The 16,963-nt window shown below is 47.2% G+C and overlaps 1 protein-coding gene across 1 annotated transcript in view; it reads left to right on the top strand.

Annotated features, from left to right (window-relative positions):
• Positions 1 to 16,963, top strand: part of slco5a1 (solute carrier organic anion transporter family member 5A1) — a 54,066-nt gene that overhangs the window by 20,309 nt on the left and 16,794 nt on the right. Inside the window, exons 3-5 of the mRNA XM_077012772.1 lie at positions 13,680 to 13,812; positions 13,915 to 14,120; positions 15,602 to 15,766. Coding sequence (XP_076868887.1) covers positions 13,680 to 13,812; positions 13,915 to 14,120; positions 15,602 to 15,766 — 504 coding nt within the window. The remainder of the gene's footprint in view (positions 1 to 13,679; positions 13,813 to 13,914; positions 14,121 to 15,601; positions 15,767 to 16,963) is intronic.

Below are 16,963 nucleotides of genomic sequence, written 5' to 3'. Positions count from 1 at the left end.
TCACTTTATTGGAAGTGCATTTTTAACAGTAACAATGTATTGAAGCAGGTTCGGTAACCGAGGCAGAAACTGCTTAATCCAAAAATCCCGAGGAGGGAAACTTTATTGATAACGCAACCCTGGCTCGCGCAGGCTCCGCCCCCCCAGTGTCACTTAAAGGGCAAGACTCGCCGTGAGGAGTAGGAGTCGCTACAGTATCTCCTGACATTACGTTTGTGTAGCTGCGCGGTATTATTTGTAAATTTATTTGTAAACGTAATACAAGCGAACTGGGGTGGGTTTCCCGAAACGTTCGTAGCGCCAAGTACTTCGTAACCTCTTATGAAACGTACGAGGTTAAGAAGTACTTAGCGCTACGAACGTTTCGGGAAACCCACCCCTGTTCAGTCAGACAGCTTGTGAAACGAAATACCATTACAATTTCAAGCAATTTAAAGTAGGCTACGTTAGTCAAAATTCCAGCACTTTTCAAACGTGGAACACAAAGCAACATTAAAATTGGTCAGGTAAATGTTCCTTCCCCTGTTTTTGAGGGGTGTTTCTTTACACTACCACATATCGTTACGGGAGGACACTGCACAGAATGATTTGTAAAACGTGCTCGCGCTCTCACAGGGTCGCGCGCAGCGTGCGGAGTCGAGCGCTACGGTCAGACGCAAAAGTACAATTGAGCCAAGAAGAAAGCAAAAATATATATTTTACTAGGGAAAATATAAATAGTAACGCACAGTTATTTGGATAAGTAACTAATCTGATTACTGGACTGGAAATAGTAGCGCGTTATATTACTCGTTACCAAAAAAAGTGGTAAGATTAGAGTAACGCGTTACTAAGTAACGCGTTACTGACATCACTGGTCGCCGAGACGTCATCCGTTCACCCCGCCGAGAGGTGTGTGTTTGTATGTGTGTTTTGTGTGTGTGTAGTAGCCACTATACTCTGTTCAGGCAGATCTTCATGAGTTTGAAGTTAATCGTCTTCCTTGCAGGATTCATCTGCATGTGTTCCTGATGAGTGTAGTGTTTGTTGCTATGACACCTTGTCTCTACAGGTGTAACGGTGGCGTACCCGAAGGTAGTGAGGGATCCATACGCAGGTGGAATAACAGGAGTTTTAATCAAACACAAGGACTGAGCAGACCCCGTAGGGAAGGCAGGCAACAGTACAAAAAGGGCAAGGCAAAAAGGAGAGTCAAAAAACCAGGCAGAGAGTCAAAAAACCAGGACAGTCCAATAGCAGCAGGCAGAGGTACAGAAGGGCTAGGCAAACAGGCGTAAGACAAGAGGGCAGAGCTAGGATCGGTAACCAGGAATGCAGACAGGATAGTAAATACGGCTTGGTAATGCTACACGGGGAGGCAATACTTCGCACTGGTCTGTGTGAGCAGAGTCCTTAAGTAGGGCGTGTATGAGTAGCAGATCAGGTTCAGGTGTGCAGATCAATATTCGGGTGATGGCGCCCTCTGGCGGTCACGGGCGTGATTGCCATTCCTGACATCAGCCCCCCCTGAACGGGTGGCTCCAGCCACCCGAGAGACACGACGACGGGGACGGCCCCGGGGCCGCGGCGCAGGGCGATCCGGGTGGGCAGCGTGGAAGTCACGGAGTATGGAGGGATCCAGGACCTTGTGGGCGTCGACCCAGCTGCGCTCCTCAGGTCCGTACCCTTCCCAGTCCACCAAGTACTGCAACACACGCCCCCGTCTGCGGGAGTCCAGGAGCTCGTTCACCCAGTAGGCCGGGCCACCGTCGATGTCCAGCGGAGGTGGCGGGGACGACTGCAGGTCAGGAGACAGACTGGAGGGCTGTGCAGGCTTAAGCAACGAGACATGAAAGGTGGACGAGATACGGTAAGTAGGAGGAAGTTTAAGCTTGTAGGAAACGGGGTTAACCTGAGCCAGGACCTCGAAAGGCCCCACGTAGCGGGGGTTCAACTTCCGGCATGGTGTCTTCAGACGGAGGTCCTTGGTGGAAAGCCACACCATCTGGCCAGGTGAGTACACGGGAGCCGCCCGTCTGTGGCGGTCGGCCTGGATCTTCTGGTGGCGGATAGCCATTCGGAGTCTCACATGGGCCGCCTCCCAGGTCCGTTTGCTGTGACGAAACCAGTCAGACACTGCAGGAAGATCTGAAGGTTCCCCCGACCATGGGAACATGGGAGGCTGGAAACCTAGGACACACTGGAAAGGGGTTAGACCGGTGGATGAGTGGGTGAGAGAGTTCTGGGCATACTCTGCCCAGGGCAGGAAACGACTCCACTCCCCCTGCCTGTCGCTGCAGTAGGACCTGAGGAAGCGGCCAATCTCCTGGTTCAGACGCTCCGCCTGCCCGTTGCTCTGGGGATGATAACCCGACGTCAGGCTCACTGAGATATTCAACAGTTTACAGAACGCCTGCCATACCCGAGACGTGAACTGGGGTCCCCGGTCTGACACTATGTCCTCAGGAAGCCCATAAAGCCGGAATACATGGGAGAAGATAGCCTCAGCCGTCTCCATGGCAGTAGGCAGCTTAGGCAGAGCGATCAGTCGGCAACCCTTTGAAAACCGATCTATCACCACCAGGATGCAGGTGTTTCCTTGGGACCTGGGGAGATCAGTCACTAAATCAACAGAGAGATGCGACCAGGGCCGCTGAGGGATAGGTAGAGGCACCAGTAGCCCTGCTGGTAGGCGTCGGGGGGTCTTACAACGAGCACAAATGTCGCATCGGTTTACGAAGTCCTTCACATCCTTCTGGAGCTCAGGCCACCAGTACTTTCTCTGAAGCAGCTCCACGGTCCGCAGGATACCCGGATGCCCAGAGGTCGGGGCTGTGTGTACCCACTGCATCAACTCCTGACGGTGTGTAGTAGGCACATAGGTCTTACCCCGGGGACACTCGGCAGGAGCAGGTTCGTCACGGTGAGCAGTCCGGATCTGTGTATCCAGGTCCCACTGAACGGGAGCAACCACCATGGAGGCCGGGATGATCGCCTTGGGAGGCTCCGACGTGTCGCTTCCCTCATAGAGACGGGAGAGCGCGTCTGCCTTGGTGTTCTTCGATCCTGGCCTGAAAGTGATGACATAGTTAAAGCGAGTGAAAAAGAGAGCCCACCTCGCCTGTCGCGCGTTCAGCCGCTTCGCTGCCTTGATGTACTCGAGGTTCTTGTGGTCGGTCAGGATCAAAAAAGGGTGCAACGCCCCCTCCAACCAATGTCGCCACTCCTCCAACGCAGCCTTCACCGCCAACAACTCCTTGTTGCCCACATCGTAATTCCGCTCCGCCGAAGAGAGCTTACGTGAGAAGAAGGCACAGGGGTGGAGCTTCGGGGGCGACCCATGACGTTGCGACAGAATGGCCCCTATGCCGGTGTCCGAAGCATCCACCTCCACTACGAAAGGGAGCGCGGGGTCAGGGTGCTTCAGAATCGGAGCAGAACTGAACCTCCGCTTCAACTGCGAGAAGGCGCCCTCCGCTGCCTGAGTCCACGGCAGCTTTTTCGGAGACCCCCTTAGCAAAGACGTGAGGGGCGCAGCAACCAGACTGTAATTGCGAATAAAACGCCTATAAAAATTGGCAAAACCCAAAAACCTCTGGAGTTCTTTAACCGACCGGGGTCGCGGCCAATCACGCACAGCTCCCACCTTGCCGGTGTCCATAGCCACCCCCTGACGACTAATGTGATAGCCCAAAAAGTGCACACCCGTAGTATGAAAGGCACATTTCTCCAGTTTGGCGTACAAGTGATTTTCTCTAAGGAGCTGCAACGCTTCTCTGACATGCACGACGTGGTCCTCTGGGGTTTCTGAATAAATCAGGATGTCATCAATATAAACTATAACACAGCGATTAAGCAATTCTCTGAAAACGTCATTCATGAAAGCTTGGAACACTGAGGGGGCGTTGGCCAAACCGTATGGCATAACTAGGTATTCGTAGTGTCCGTTTGAAGTGATAAACGCTGTTTTCCATTCGTCTCCCTCCTTTACACGTACAAGATTGTATGCGCTGCGCAAATCGAGCTTAGTAAACACAGTGGCCCGGCGTAACTGCTCCACTGCAGCAGGCACCAAGGGGAGAGGATATGAGTTTTTTACCGTCACGGCGTTTAGACCGCGATAGTCAATACAGGGGCGTAACCCACCGTCCTTCTTCTCCACAAAAAAGAAACCAGCCGCTGCAGGTGACACAGAGGGGCGAATGTAGCCCAGTTGTAACGCCTCTTCCACGTATTCCTTCATGGCTTTTGTCTCAGGGATCGATAACGGGTACGCCCGCCCTCTGGGGGGAATCGCACCGGGCATCAACTCAATAGCACAATCAGAGGGACGATGTGGGGGCAGAGTAGCAGCGTTAGTTTTGCTAAAGACGTCGGAGAAGTCAGCATACTCAGGAGGGAGACTAACTGTAGTCTGGACGACAGGGCTTTCAATGTTAGTCGTTCTGACTGCTGTATGTAGGCAACACTCGTGACACTTTTTGCTCCATTTAACCAGTTCTCCTGACGACCATGAAATGGTGGGGTTATGTTGAGCTAACCAGGGAAACCCCAACACTACGGGATGTTCTGGGGAGTGTATGACGTGAAATGACACCGTCTCAGTGTGTAACAGACCCACTCGCACGCTGACTGGAATGGTGCGTTCGGTGACTGCACCCGATCCGACAGGTTTGCCGTCGATCCCTTTGATATGGAGAGGAGTAGTACACGGAATCAGGGGAACAGACAGATGGGTCGCGAACTGATGGTCGATAAAATTTCCCGCTGCTCCCGAATCTACCAGGGCTGCAACAACAGGCGCAGAAACACCCCACATTACTTCTACGGGCAGAGTCATCTTACGTATGTCGTAGGGTAAGGAGATAACAGGACTCACCCTTCGAGCAGTCGCTTCGCCACTCAACGCGGGGCAGTTTGCTCTGAAATGACCTGATTCGCCACAGTATAAGCAGAGTCTGTCCTGGACGCGCCGTTGTCTTTCGGTCTGTGACAGGCGAGCGCGTCCCACTTCCATGGGTTCAGGCTGGGTAGACGAGGGGGATACTGGGGCTGTGGTGGCTACGGCAGAACTCCTCCGTGACCGAATCAGATTATCTAGCCTGATAGACAGGCGTATCAAATCATCTAACGACAAGTTGTCGTCCTTAAATGCTAGTTCAGCTCGGAGCGTGTCAGACAAACTCTGGCGATACACGGTAAGTAGGGCTTTCTCGTCCCAGCCGCTGGCTGCGGCGAGGGTGCGGAACTGCAGGGAGTGTTCTGTAGCAGACGACCGACCTTGGCGGAGGCGCAGGAGTTGTTCCCCTGGGTCACGACCTGTTTCTGAGTGGTCGAAGACTTCTTTGAACCTGAGTTCGAATGCAGCATAAGTCTGACCTGTAGTGGCCGTACCCCCAACTGCCGTAGCCCACTTGAGGGCTCTCCCAGTAAGCAGTGACATGACGAATGCGATCTTTGCGGCTTCAGAAGGAAAGGCTGTAGGCAACATACTAAAATACAACGAGCATTGTAACAGAAACCCCTGACAGAGACCTGGGGACCCATCGTACTTATCGGGGATCGCTAGACGCACAGGGGCGGAGTGCCCCAGACTGGGGTCTGAAACAGGTGGTGAGGGAACAGGCGGTGGCAAGGGCTGAGGCGCAGCTGACTGGGCAGTAGTAAGGGAGAGACCTTGTAGCGTGCGAGACAAGCCATCAACTGCGGATACCAGTTGGTTGAGTAGCTGTTCGTGGCTTCCCAGCGTGCGTCCCTGGTTCATCACCGCGGCTTGGAGCGCTGGCAGTCCTGCTGGATCCGGTGGCGGCGAAGTATTCTGTAACGGTGGCGTACCCGAAGGTAGTGAGGGATCCATACGCAGGTGGAATAACAGGAGTTTTAATCAAACACAAGGACTGAGCAGACCCCGTAGGGAAGGCAGGCAACAGTACAAAAAGGGCAAGGCAAAAAGGAGAGTCAAAAAACCAGGCAGAGAGTCAAAAAACCAGGACAGTCCAATAGCAGCAGGCAGAGGTACAGAAGGGCTAGGCAAACAGGCGTAAGACAAGAGGGCAGAGCTAGGATCGGTAACCAGGAATGCAGACAGGATAGTAAATACGGCTTGGTAATGCTACACGGGGAGGCAATACTTCGCACTGGTCTGTGTGAGCAGAGTCCTTAAGTAGGGCGTGTATGAGTAGCAGATCAGGTTCAGGTGTGCAGATCAATATTCGGGTGATGGCGCCCTCTGGCGGTCACGGGCGTGATTGCCATTCCTGACAACAGGCTTCTTCTTAACTGCTGCTTCAGCAGTGTGGCTCTGCTCTGTACAGCCTGCTCTGCAGGTCCCATCAGACGAAACACGCCAGTGAATTAAAAAGGAAAACTGACTCACTCTTGCTTCACGTCACTCCACAACAGCCCAGCTGAAAATTTTTCTACACAAAAAGAACATTATTTTCTGAAGGATTTCCCCCCTGTTCCTCCCCTCATGCTGTCGAACCAAACTGATAATCATGACTTCTAGGGTTAGTTTAGCTTTGGGCCTAACCCTCATGGACATGCTGACCTCTGCTGACCCCCGTTGACCGCCGCCGACTGAGGTGTGGAAACCATGAGTTTGTGCTCTGGTCTCAGTGATCAGTTAGGGTAAGGGTTAGAGTAAGGGTTAAGCTTAAGGTTCAAGTTAGCCGGTTGATGTTGTTGCTGAGGAAGTCTGTGAAGCATGTGGAGTTGAAGCGTGAACACTTCTCATAAATATTTTCAGGGTGGATAAACAAATGCTCCAGATATGGACCATGTCGCTGCCCGTCACTGGGCCTGCCAGCCCTTGTTGTTGGTTCTGGTTGAATGTGACCCTTTCTGTGGACGACGGGCAGTGTGGTGGAATCTACTGACCGAGCTGGATGGGAATTAGACATTACGCTGAGAAGCTCGTTGACTGTTGGGGAGTGCCGCTCTTTGAGCCCAACTCTAGGAGAGGAACTGTGGTGTGTACTTAGAAGAGAGGAACACAGGCCTATTTGTGCTTTGTGAAGTTTTGTGCAGACACAGGTAACACTGTACCTGGTTTGTGCAGATGTATACTGTATAGAAACAGGATACACTGTGCCTGGGTCTTTATGCCTAGATTAGAGCTGCACTTTTCAGGGGACTTTGGTGATGTTGATTGGTGGTCATGTTACAGTTTTCTCTGAATAGACAAGGATAAACAAGGATTTTGTGTGAATAATTCAGTATTGTCGTATGGTTTTAAGGTTGCATGAATTTTGACCCAGTTCATGACCTTGAAACAGGTAATCTATAAAAGCATTGAAATTGTTAAGATAGAGCGAGGGGTTTTAGTTGTTTCTTACAACTTCATATAAAATCCCATCTAATCATTCTAACTCATATATAATTAAAATCTGAACATGGCAGTGTAGCAACAGAGATATGGGGAGTTAAAAATTGTGAACCTGAAACTATGGCACACTCTTCCACCAGAGACACTAGGATTAGGGGTTAGGTTAGGGCTAGGGTTAGAGATAGGGGTCAGCGGTTAGGGGTTGGTGCTAAGGTTGGGATTGGGGTTAGAACTAGTCCCTAACCCTAATGCTAACCCTGTACCACAGAGCCAGTCCCTAACCCTAACGCTAAGGCCTGTACCACTGAAACCCTTCTAGACTTGGGGTTAAGGTTAGACATATATGGTTAGGGTTAGATGTAAGATTAGAGTTAGGCTATGGTTAGGGTTAGATGTAGTTTTAGAGATAGGTTAGAGTTAGGTTAGGGTTAGGGTTAGATGTAGGTTTAGAGATAGGTTAGAGTTAGGTTAGGGTTAGGGTTAGATGTAGGTTTAGAGATAGGTTAGAGTTAGGTTAGGGTTAGGGTTAGGTCTTCATATTTGCCCTCCAAAAAGTCATTATATTTCTATTTATGCAGACTGTGTTTGATAATCTGATACATCTTGCTGAATTTTTCTTCCCCCAAGATTAAATATAAGATTTTTTAAAAATATAAGATTAAATCTACCTATTGCAGATTGATTGTTCATAAAGAGAAATATATTGATAGAAATTAATTGATATCTAGGAGGCAATTGATCGTTGTTATAAAGCCAAAGGCATACATTACACAAATGTAATGCACAAAATGTACAAATCACTGCTTAATTTAACCCTTCAGGGAGTTACTCAGGGAGCACATTCATGTAGTCTCTGGCATGGTAACGGGCATGTGTGGGGTAAGGAGCATGTGTGAGGTAATGGAAGCATGTTTGGGGTAACAGGCATGTGTGGCTGACACAGGTGTGTGTGGGGTAATGGGCATGTGTAGGTTAACAGAGGCATGTGTGGGGTAACCGGCATCTGTGGGGTAATGGCCATGTGTGGAGTAACAGGCATGTGTGGCATAACACAGGCATGTGTGGGGTAATGGGCATGTGTAAGTTAACAGAAGCATGTTTGGGGTAATGGCCATGTGTCTGGCAATGGGTATCAGGAGTTGCAATCACTTCCATGGCCACAGGTGTATAAAATTAAACACCTAGGCATGCAGACGGAGAGGGGTCAGTGGATGCTGAAGCGTATAGCACGAAGAGGTCGCCAACTTTCTGCAGAGTCAATCACTCATCCAAACTTTATGTGGCCTTCAGATTAGCTCAAGAACAGTGTGTAGAGAGCTTCATGGAAAGGGTTTCCGTGGTCGAGCAGCTGCATCCAAGCCATACATCACCAAGTGCAATGCAAAGCGTCAGATGCAGTGGTGTAAAGCACGCCGCCACTGGACTCTAGAGCAGTGGAGGTGCGTTCTCTGGAGTGAGTTCAAGTGAAAGGAACTCTGAATGCTTCCAAGACATTTTGGACAATTCCATGCTCCCAACATCGTCGAAACTGTTTGGAGCTGGTCACTTCTTCCAACATGACTGTGCACCAGTGCACAAAGTAAGGTCCTTAAAGACATGGATGGCAGAGTCTGGTGTGAATGAACTTGACTGGCCTACATAGAGTCCTGACCTCAATCCAATAGAACACCTTTGGGATATATTAGAGCGGAGAGCCAGGCCTTCTTGTCCAACATCAATATGTGACCTCACAAATGTGCTTCTGGAAGAATAGTCAAAAATCACTCCAAAAATCACTCCATAAACACACTCCTAAACCTTGTGGACTTCAGTGTGTACACCTTTTACACAATTTCACTGTTCATACTGGCTCTAATCTACACCTCTTAAGTGTGCACACTGGCCATGGTGACCTCTGATCATGACTAACGTAGCCGTGATGACCTCTAACCATGCCTAACGGAGCCGTGGTGACATCTGACCATAGCGTACCTAACCTGTTAATAGGAGTGATGTTACTGGTCGTTATTGGAGTGATATTACTGGTCGTTAATAGGAGTGATGTTACTCTTCCCAGAGCAGCAACCACATGCTGTCGAGTTTTTTGTGTTGCAGAGAATGATCGACCAGAAATACTGATGCCACCGAACTGAGGGTCACGTTATTTCTGTATGCGTCTCTTATTAATAAGGCTGCACTCAGCAATCTGTAATGGCTGCCGTGGAAACGTCACTAGCTAGCCACTTTTTTTCTGATTGCCAACTCATTGCTGGTGGAGCTCAACATTTGCGTTTGGGGTGTGGAGTGCTTTGCTGTCAGTAACAGCCCAGAATGCTCTGCGTTAACATCGGAATCAGCAGAAACTGCGAGAAAGCGTCAGCAGTACGACAAGAGACCCCTGAAGAGTAGCGTGGACCTGACGCTGGGAACAGCATAGCACTGAGGCCAGCTGAAATGCTCCCAGCTCAGCACCACACTGCTGATGTCTCCTGCTTACATGGGATTTTTTCACCAGGGAGGTTTTGACATCAGTGGGTATTAAAAACTGTAATTGTTTGCTTTTCTGGAGAAGGTTTATTCAATCACCTTTAAAAGTGACTTTGAGAATGTCATCTTTACCCTGACTAGCAGAGTGAGCATTTAATGTTCGAGTTATTTTATGAAAAATTTAACTAAAAACAATTATTGCTATTTGTGTAGTTATAAGCAGATAATAAACCCATATCAGTTCACAGCATGTAGATTTATTTGGCTCCAGACAATCTTCATGTATTTAAAGACACTCTCAGGTGCAGAATGTGATTTATGGTTAGTTGTCTAACCCTAGACAGCTATGAGGAACCTTTACTCTCAAGCCATGTACTTCTCTCTTGGTGGGCAGTCATGGCCTGGCAGTTAGGGAACTGGTCTTGTGACCGGAAGGTCGTGGGTTTGATTCCCAGACCTGAGACCATGACTGAGGTGCCCCTGAGCAAGGCCCTTTACCCTCAATTGTTCACTTGTATAAAAATGAGATAAAAATGTAAGTCGCTCTGGATAAGGGCGTCTGCCAAAATGCCATAAAATGTAAATGTAAATGTGTGCTTCTTCGGCAATGAGGATGAGTGGTGTTGGAGGTCTAGTGGAGGTCCTTTCCTTCCTGGTGCTGTTCTACTGAGCTGGGCAGCTTATTCTAGAGGTGGAAGGTCCTGCTCCAGGTTGGTCAACCATGGGCCAGTAACGTCATCTGCTTCTGCTCTCTTGGTCCTCTGGGACACTTTAAGGGGTTCAGTTCTGCAGCTACTCCCTAGATCAGAGTGCTGAAGGTCTGACTAAGAAGAGCAGAGCAAAGGGACAGTGATCTCTGAGAACCGGTTTATTCATATGTATGAGTGTGTATGTGGTTGAGTGGACATGACACATGTGACACTGGTCTGTCATTGAAGACACCGATGTGCTATGCCCAATGTAGCACAGTAGCTCAGTGCACAAAGACAAGGCCACACCTCCCTGCCGAAACACCACTGCTGCAATGTTTTAGCACACAGATAATTTTATTAGCCAATATTAGGAGAGATTACCATCAGACTCACCATCCAGGTATGGCCTGCAACATTATACAAGCATCATAAAGTCTCTGTATGCAGATAGAGGAATGAGACCCCCTGGCATGACACTGACAAGGATGTTCTTTGAGATGGGGATGGTCTTTGTGTGGTTATGGGTTTCAGAATGAGAACGAGAGAGTCAAACTTTATGCAGTATTACAAAAATGTTCTTTAATAATTAGCTTTAATTTAAGCAGTGCTATTTTAAATAAAGAGCTTCAAGTTATACATTACAGTTTTTCTCGATTGTTTACACACATTGTCTGACAGCATGCCTCATACTCTCAAAACTCTACACACAAATCAGAAAAACACACACACAATGGGCAAAACCCCTCAGTTCTCTTTCAAAATGAAACTTTACAGTCAGAACAATATTATATCTTCTCAAAATGGTATTTTGTTCTCAGATGACACACACAAACCATCATATGAATAGACATTTATAACTGGTTGAACACTGATGTGCTCAATGTAAAACACTATGATGAATGGAAAACACTTCTTCTCCATTCATAATTACTTAGGCCTTTTTTGTGCAGTGTTACACTTACTACAGACAGGAAATACATAAGTGTGTTGTAAAATATTTTAGAATAGTGTTTTTATACTCAGAACACACATATACAGTAACAAATATATTTTATTTTTTCCCACAAAAGCAATGTACACAGTGTACATCCCACCCAACACAAAGTTGCACATACAGTGGTCTACATACACAACAACAGAAGAGTTTACTATATACAGTTACAATTACAGTAAAAAAAACTATGTTGCATACAATGGCACGCTGGCCAATGATATTCCTTCCCCTCCTTCGTCCGTCTTTTTGTGAGGTTGAATCCAACCTCATCAATGAAGATGAATTGGTGCTCCACTGCATCTACCTCTAGCTCAAAGATTCTCTGAAACACACATGACAGTATCAGAAATAGACATGGAGGAGTCACTATTGTGAAGCACAATCATTATGATTACAATACTGAAATATGTATAATTTATACAGTGTTGAGGGGATACATCAGTTGTGAGATTGTATAGGGCTTACTTGCACATAGTTATATTTCAGTTCTTTGACTCTTTCTGAATTGCGTTCAAAAGGCACCCTGTAGACCTGCTTCATCCTCAGATTATTTCTGCGCAAGACACGGTCCAGCATTGATAATCTCACCCTATCAATATTTTGAAATATCTCGTTGTTTTCTATTATTTTTCTTTGTATTTTCCATAATGTTATGGCATTATTTTCTAGGACCATGTTCAGGATTTCAGTTTCCTGTTCAGGAGACAAAAGACGTTTCCGTCCACCTCGTGTTGGTAACCTTTCAGTTCTGCAATACAAATAGTAAAATACTGTAAATACTGTGTAGGAACACAAAGTAGGAATACATTTCCCAAATACTTGAAACATACTTTATATTTACAGTCCTACAGAACAGTCCACAGGCAATACTGTACTCATTGAGTACTGTATTGATATGCAGTACTGCAGTTTCCTGTTACCTGTTCTCATTACGGAAAGTCCGGATGATGGATGCTACAGTGTACCTACTCACATTTGGCTGCACTCTTTGCCCAGCCTCCCTCATTGTTAGACCATAGACCACATGGTCAACCAAAGTGGCTGGGATCTCATCAGAGATTACGGTCCTTGGCCTTCCTCATCCTCGTCCTCCTCCTCTTGCTCTCACTCCTCTGGCTCTCCCTCTGTTTCCACTGTTGGCATCCATTGCTCCAAAACAGAAGAGCTCACCACCAACAGAAGAGCTTTTGCCATTTTATGCTAAAGCTCTGATTGCTGATTGTAAACATGTGAGACAGGTGTTTGCTGATGTGATGAGTCAGTGTGCATAGTAGGACAATTAACTTTAGAATTTTGAATAACAGTGTGTTCCTTGTGAAAACAAGAGATTTTCTTCATGAAAATTATGCCAAATGCAGAAAATTGTGTGTAGTGTTTTGAAAAAAGTGTGTTTTAGAACTGCAATTTGAGTGTAAAGCAGGAATTGTGCTTGTAGTTTAGTAGAATTGGTTCAGGGGGTTGGTGCAATAGTTACATGTTGTGGTCATTGTGTCTCAATTACCAGTATTAGTGTGTTAACAATCGAGAAAAACTGTAATATTAATTGTATCAGTCTGTAGACTGATGTAGACAATTAGATGGAATAAAACCAATGATTAGCTTTAGCAGTACATCAATGTGTGAATGGGAGGAGTCAGCAGCACATCAATGTGGGAATGGGAGGAGTCAGCGGCACATCAATGTGGGAATGGGAGGAGCTAGTTTTCAGCTGGATTTATCACAGTTCAGTTGGCTGTAAAATACTAACAATCCTACTTCCACTTCATTTCTTAGGTCCTACACATCTGAAGAAGCATATATGTCTGCATGTTTATGCTGTGTAATGTTTTGGAGTGGTATGGCATCCTTCGGTTGTGAGAATTATTGAAGTCAGTGCCATCAGAACCAGCTGGTCTGGGCACAGAGGTCTGGTGCTCCAGCCCATAGATAGGCTCCATGGTCCGTCTGTCACATGACTCTGTGCTGGGCGCGCATACACTGTGTTTTGAATGCATCCAGTAAGTTGCTACATTACAGCCACACTCCCAACTTGACCAACTCAGACGAGGCTTCAGACTGGACACATGACCCTTGATCTGCAGTGCCTGTTGCTTCACTCAGAAAATGCCAAACCTTGTTTTCTTCTGACTGGCAGTAAACATATAAACATTCTCTGACACACATTACTGGAGAAAGAGTTGTAGGTGGTAAAAAATGATGTTGCATTACTCTGTGTTCACAGCTATCATGTATGTGATGGGGGCTCTGGGCCCAGCTGCTGGCTATCTGCTTGGAGGAATCCTCATTGGCTTCTACGTGGACCCCAAAGCCATTATCAATATTGACCAGAATGATCCTCGCTTTGTTGGCAACTGGTAAGAATTATTTTCTTCTGTGTGTGATTGTGTGTCTGTATGTGTGTGAGTGTCAGTGTGTGTGTGTGTTCCCTCATAAGTAAGGGCTTACTCCATGACCAGGTGGAGCGGTTTCCTGCTGTGTGCCATTGCCATGGTGCTGGTCATCTTCCCCATGTTCACCTTTCCCAAGAAACTGCCACCTCGCCAGAAGAAGAAGAAGAAGAAGAAGAAGATTCCCCATGCAGACGACGATGTCATTAAGGAGAAATCCAGCAGCAATAGCCAGACAGTCACCTCTTCCATGGGCTTTGGGAAGGACATCAAAGGTGAGTGGACAGTTCTGTACTCCCACACAACTGTGAAGTGGGTCCTGATGAAATACAATATAATGGATAAAAGTTAATTCAAGTTAATAAACATTCTTAACTGAGTGATAGTTCCTTTCCTTTCATGGTGAGGCTTTAAAACTCCTTGAAGAGAATTGATCTGTTCTGTATGCTGCTGTTTTCCAATGAGGGTCAAAGATTGTTGTATTCTTTTTTTATTATTTTATGGTTTTTGGGAACCAGGCACTGCTCTCTGATGTAGTGCAGAGTTCCTCAAAAAGCCGTGAGGTTCCTCCTTACCAGGCCTCCACTGTGGGGCCTTCTCAGCACATACAGACTGACTGCATTTAAACAAGCCTGATAAGTGTATTGTGCAGTCTATGCTGAAATAGCATTAAGGCAAGGCGACAGTCTAAAATCTGCTGTAAGCTAATCTGCTTGATTTGTAGCTGTGAATAATGAGGGCTCTAAAGTCCTACCACTGAGTGCTTCAGAAATGCCCTCCTCAGCCATTGGCTGGCTGTGCTCTCGTCAGTCACAAGCTGGCTGACTCTCCTCAGCCATTAGCTGGCTATGTTTCAGCTGTGACCACTGTGTCCAGCCCCATCTGCTCATCATGCCATTATGACCCACGAACCCATTTAGTGTTTATTAAACCTCCAATCTAATAACAAGACCCCACACCTCCAGTCCTAACCCTAATTCCAATTGTCTGGAGAATGGAGAGAAATGGAGAGCTCCCTTCATTACATTTGGCAGACACCTTTATCCAGAGCGACTTACATTTTATCTCATTTTTATACAAGTGAGCAATTGAGGGTTTAAGGGCCTTGCTCAGGGGCACCTCAGTCATGGCCGCAGGTCTGGGAATCGAACCCACAACCTTCCGGTCAGAAGACCAGTTCCCTAACCACCAGGCCATGACTGCCCGCGAACCCACTCATTAACTGCCCGAAAACCCTCATTAACCCACTGTAACTACCCCATCCACTTACCCCATCCCCATCCACTTACCCAATCCCCGTCCACTTAGCCTAACCCTAACCCTATCAAACCACACCAGAAGAGCATTAAGACCAGATCCATCAAGTAAATTAATTACCCAGTGCATTTCAGTTTGTCCTGTGTGTTTGGGTTTTGGGTTAAATTAAGAACCATCTCAAAGTTTCACAGTGGTGCACAGTAGAACATTAGATCAAGAACCGTAGAACAGCAGAACAACTCCGGTCTGTAGTTTCCTATGCAGGTTTATTTACCTGCATTTGAGTTATGATTCAGGTACATAAACAAGAGCAGATTGCATGCGTCTGATGCACAATAGACAGGTGACTTCTCATGTGCAGAGGAGAGTGTAGAGGGCGTGGTCAGTGATGTTGGAGGGAGTGTAGAGGGCGTGGTCAGTGATGTTGGGGGGAGTGTACAGGGCAGTCACTAATACTCCTGGGTGTTTCCTCTACTCCATGCGTCCAACCTCTGTCCAGAGCTCCCCAAGGCAGCTGGACGGATCCTGGGCAACATGACGTTCCTGTTTGTGAGCCTGTCCTACACCGCAGAGAGCGCCATCGTCACCGCCTTCATCACTTTCATCCCCAAATTCATCGAGTCCCAGTTTAGCATTCCTGCCTCCAAAGCAAGTATCTACACAGGTATGATGTCAGGGACGTATCAACCTCTGGATCACTTGAAACACTGGGGTTTAGGGTTGGGGCTCCAGCCTCAAACTCCAGTAAGTTTGCTTCCACTTGCTCTGTGTTTACTGACGTGTTGCCCACGCTGATCTCTCTCCAGCTCCTGCTGGCTGCATGCTGATTTACACATCAACTTCATAACATGCATGCAGACACACATGTGATGAGCTTCCTGTTCTGGCTCTACCTGCTCAGGCTGTTGTAGTCAGACTGTGTGCAGAGTGCTGAAGCTGACACACAGCCTAAGAGAGTGCTCACACTCCTGACTGGAGTTGTTGCCGACAGCTGGACACCTTCCAAAAGCAAGAAAAAAAAGAAAAAAAAAACACCGTCATCCATTTTGTTTTCTGTCTAATGATCTAAAGAGATTTATAAAACTCCTCTGCATGTTAATCTGGCTGTGGCTGTGAGTGGGGCCCGTTTAGTCCTGTTAATCTGGATAATCTGAATTTATCAGTCAGGTTAGGATGAGCTAATTACCATTAACAGCTAGATGCTGGTTCTGATTTGAGGATAGTAAAGGTTAGCATCTAGGATTGCCACCTAGGTCTGACAAAAAACAAGGACACTGTCATACTGACACAGGGTGGCAAGTGTAATCTGTTGACGGGGGGTGTGGCGAACGTAAGTTGTTGAGTTGTTGAGCGGGGGGGGGGGGGGGGGGGGGGTGTTGAACGTAAAACGTTATCGGAGGGGTTTAAAATGGACACATCGAGGGAAAAAAAAACAAATTTAAAATGTGCAGAAACAGTCTGAATCGTGGTTTGAACTAACTTAGACCGAATATTAAAAAGAAGAAAAACCGGGACAGCCTGGGAAAACCGGGACAGGCACGTGAAAACCGGGACAGTCCCGGGAAAACCGGGCAACACTATTAGCATCATCATCCCGGTTTTAATTAGCAGATTAGCATCATCAGACATGTGGCAGTGCTAGTTTTGAAATAAACTAGTTAAACATCATCCCCAACCAGGTTTGGGGATAGATCAGGTGAGCATCATTAGAGAGGCACTTGTGCTGGTTTAGGGATAGATTAGGTTAGCAACACTGGCACAGTGATGTGTCATTAAACAGGTTTCGGGACAGGTCATATTAGCATTATCAAAAAGGTTTTTAGTGAAATTTCAGGTGTCTTTCTTTTAATATTTTTAATTT

The sequence above is a fragment of the Brachyhypopomus gauderio genome, chromosome 7 (assembly GCF_052324685.1).
Source record: "Brachyhypopomus gauderio isolate BG-103 chromosome 7, BGAUD_0.2, whole genome shotgun sequence".
Lineage (NCBI taxonomy): Eukaryota > Metazoa > Chordata > Actinopteri > Gymnotiformes > Hypopomidae > Brachyhypopomus > Brachyhypopomus gauderio.
The sequence above is the reverse complement of the archived record's forward strand: the minus strand, read 5'-3'. Positions and strand labels throughout refer to the sequence as shown.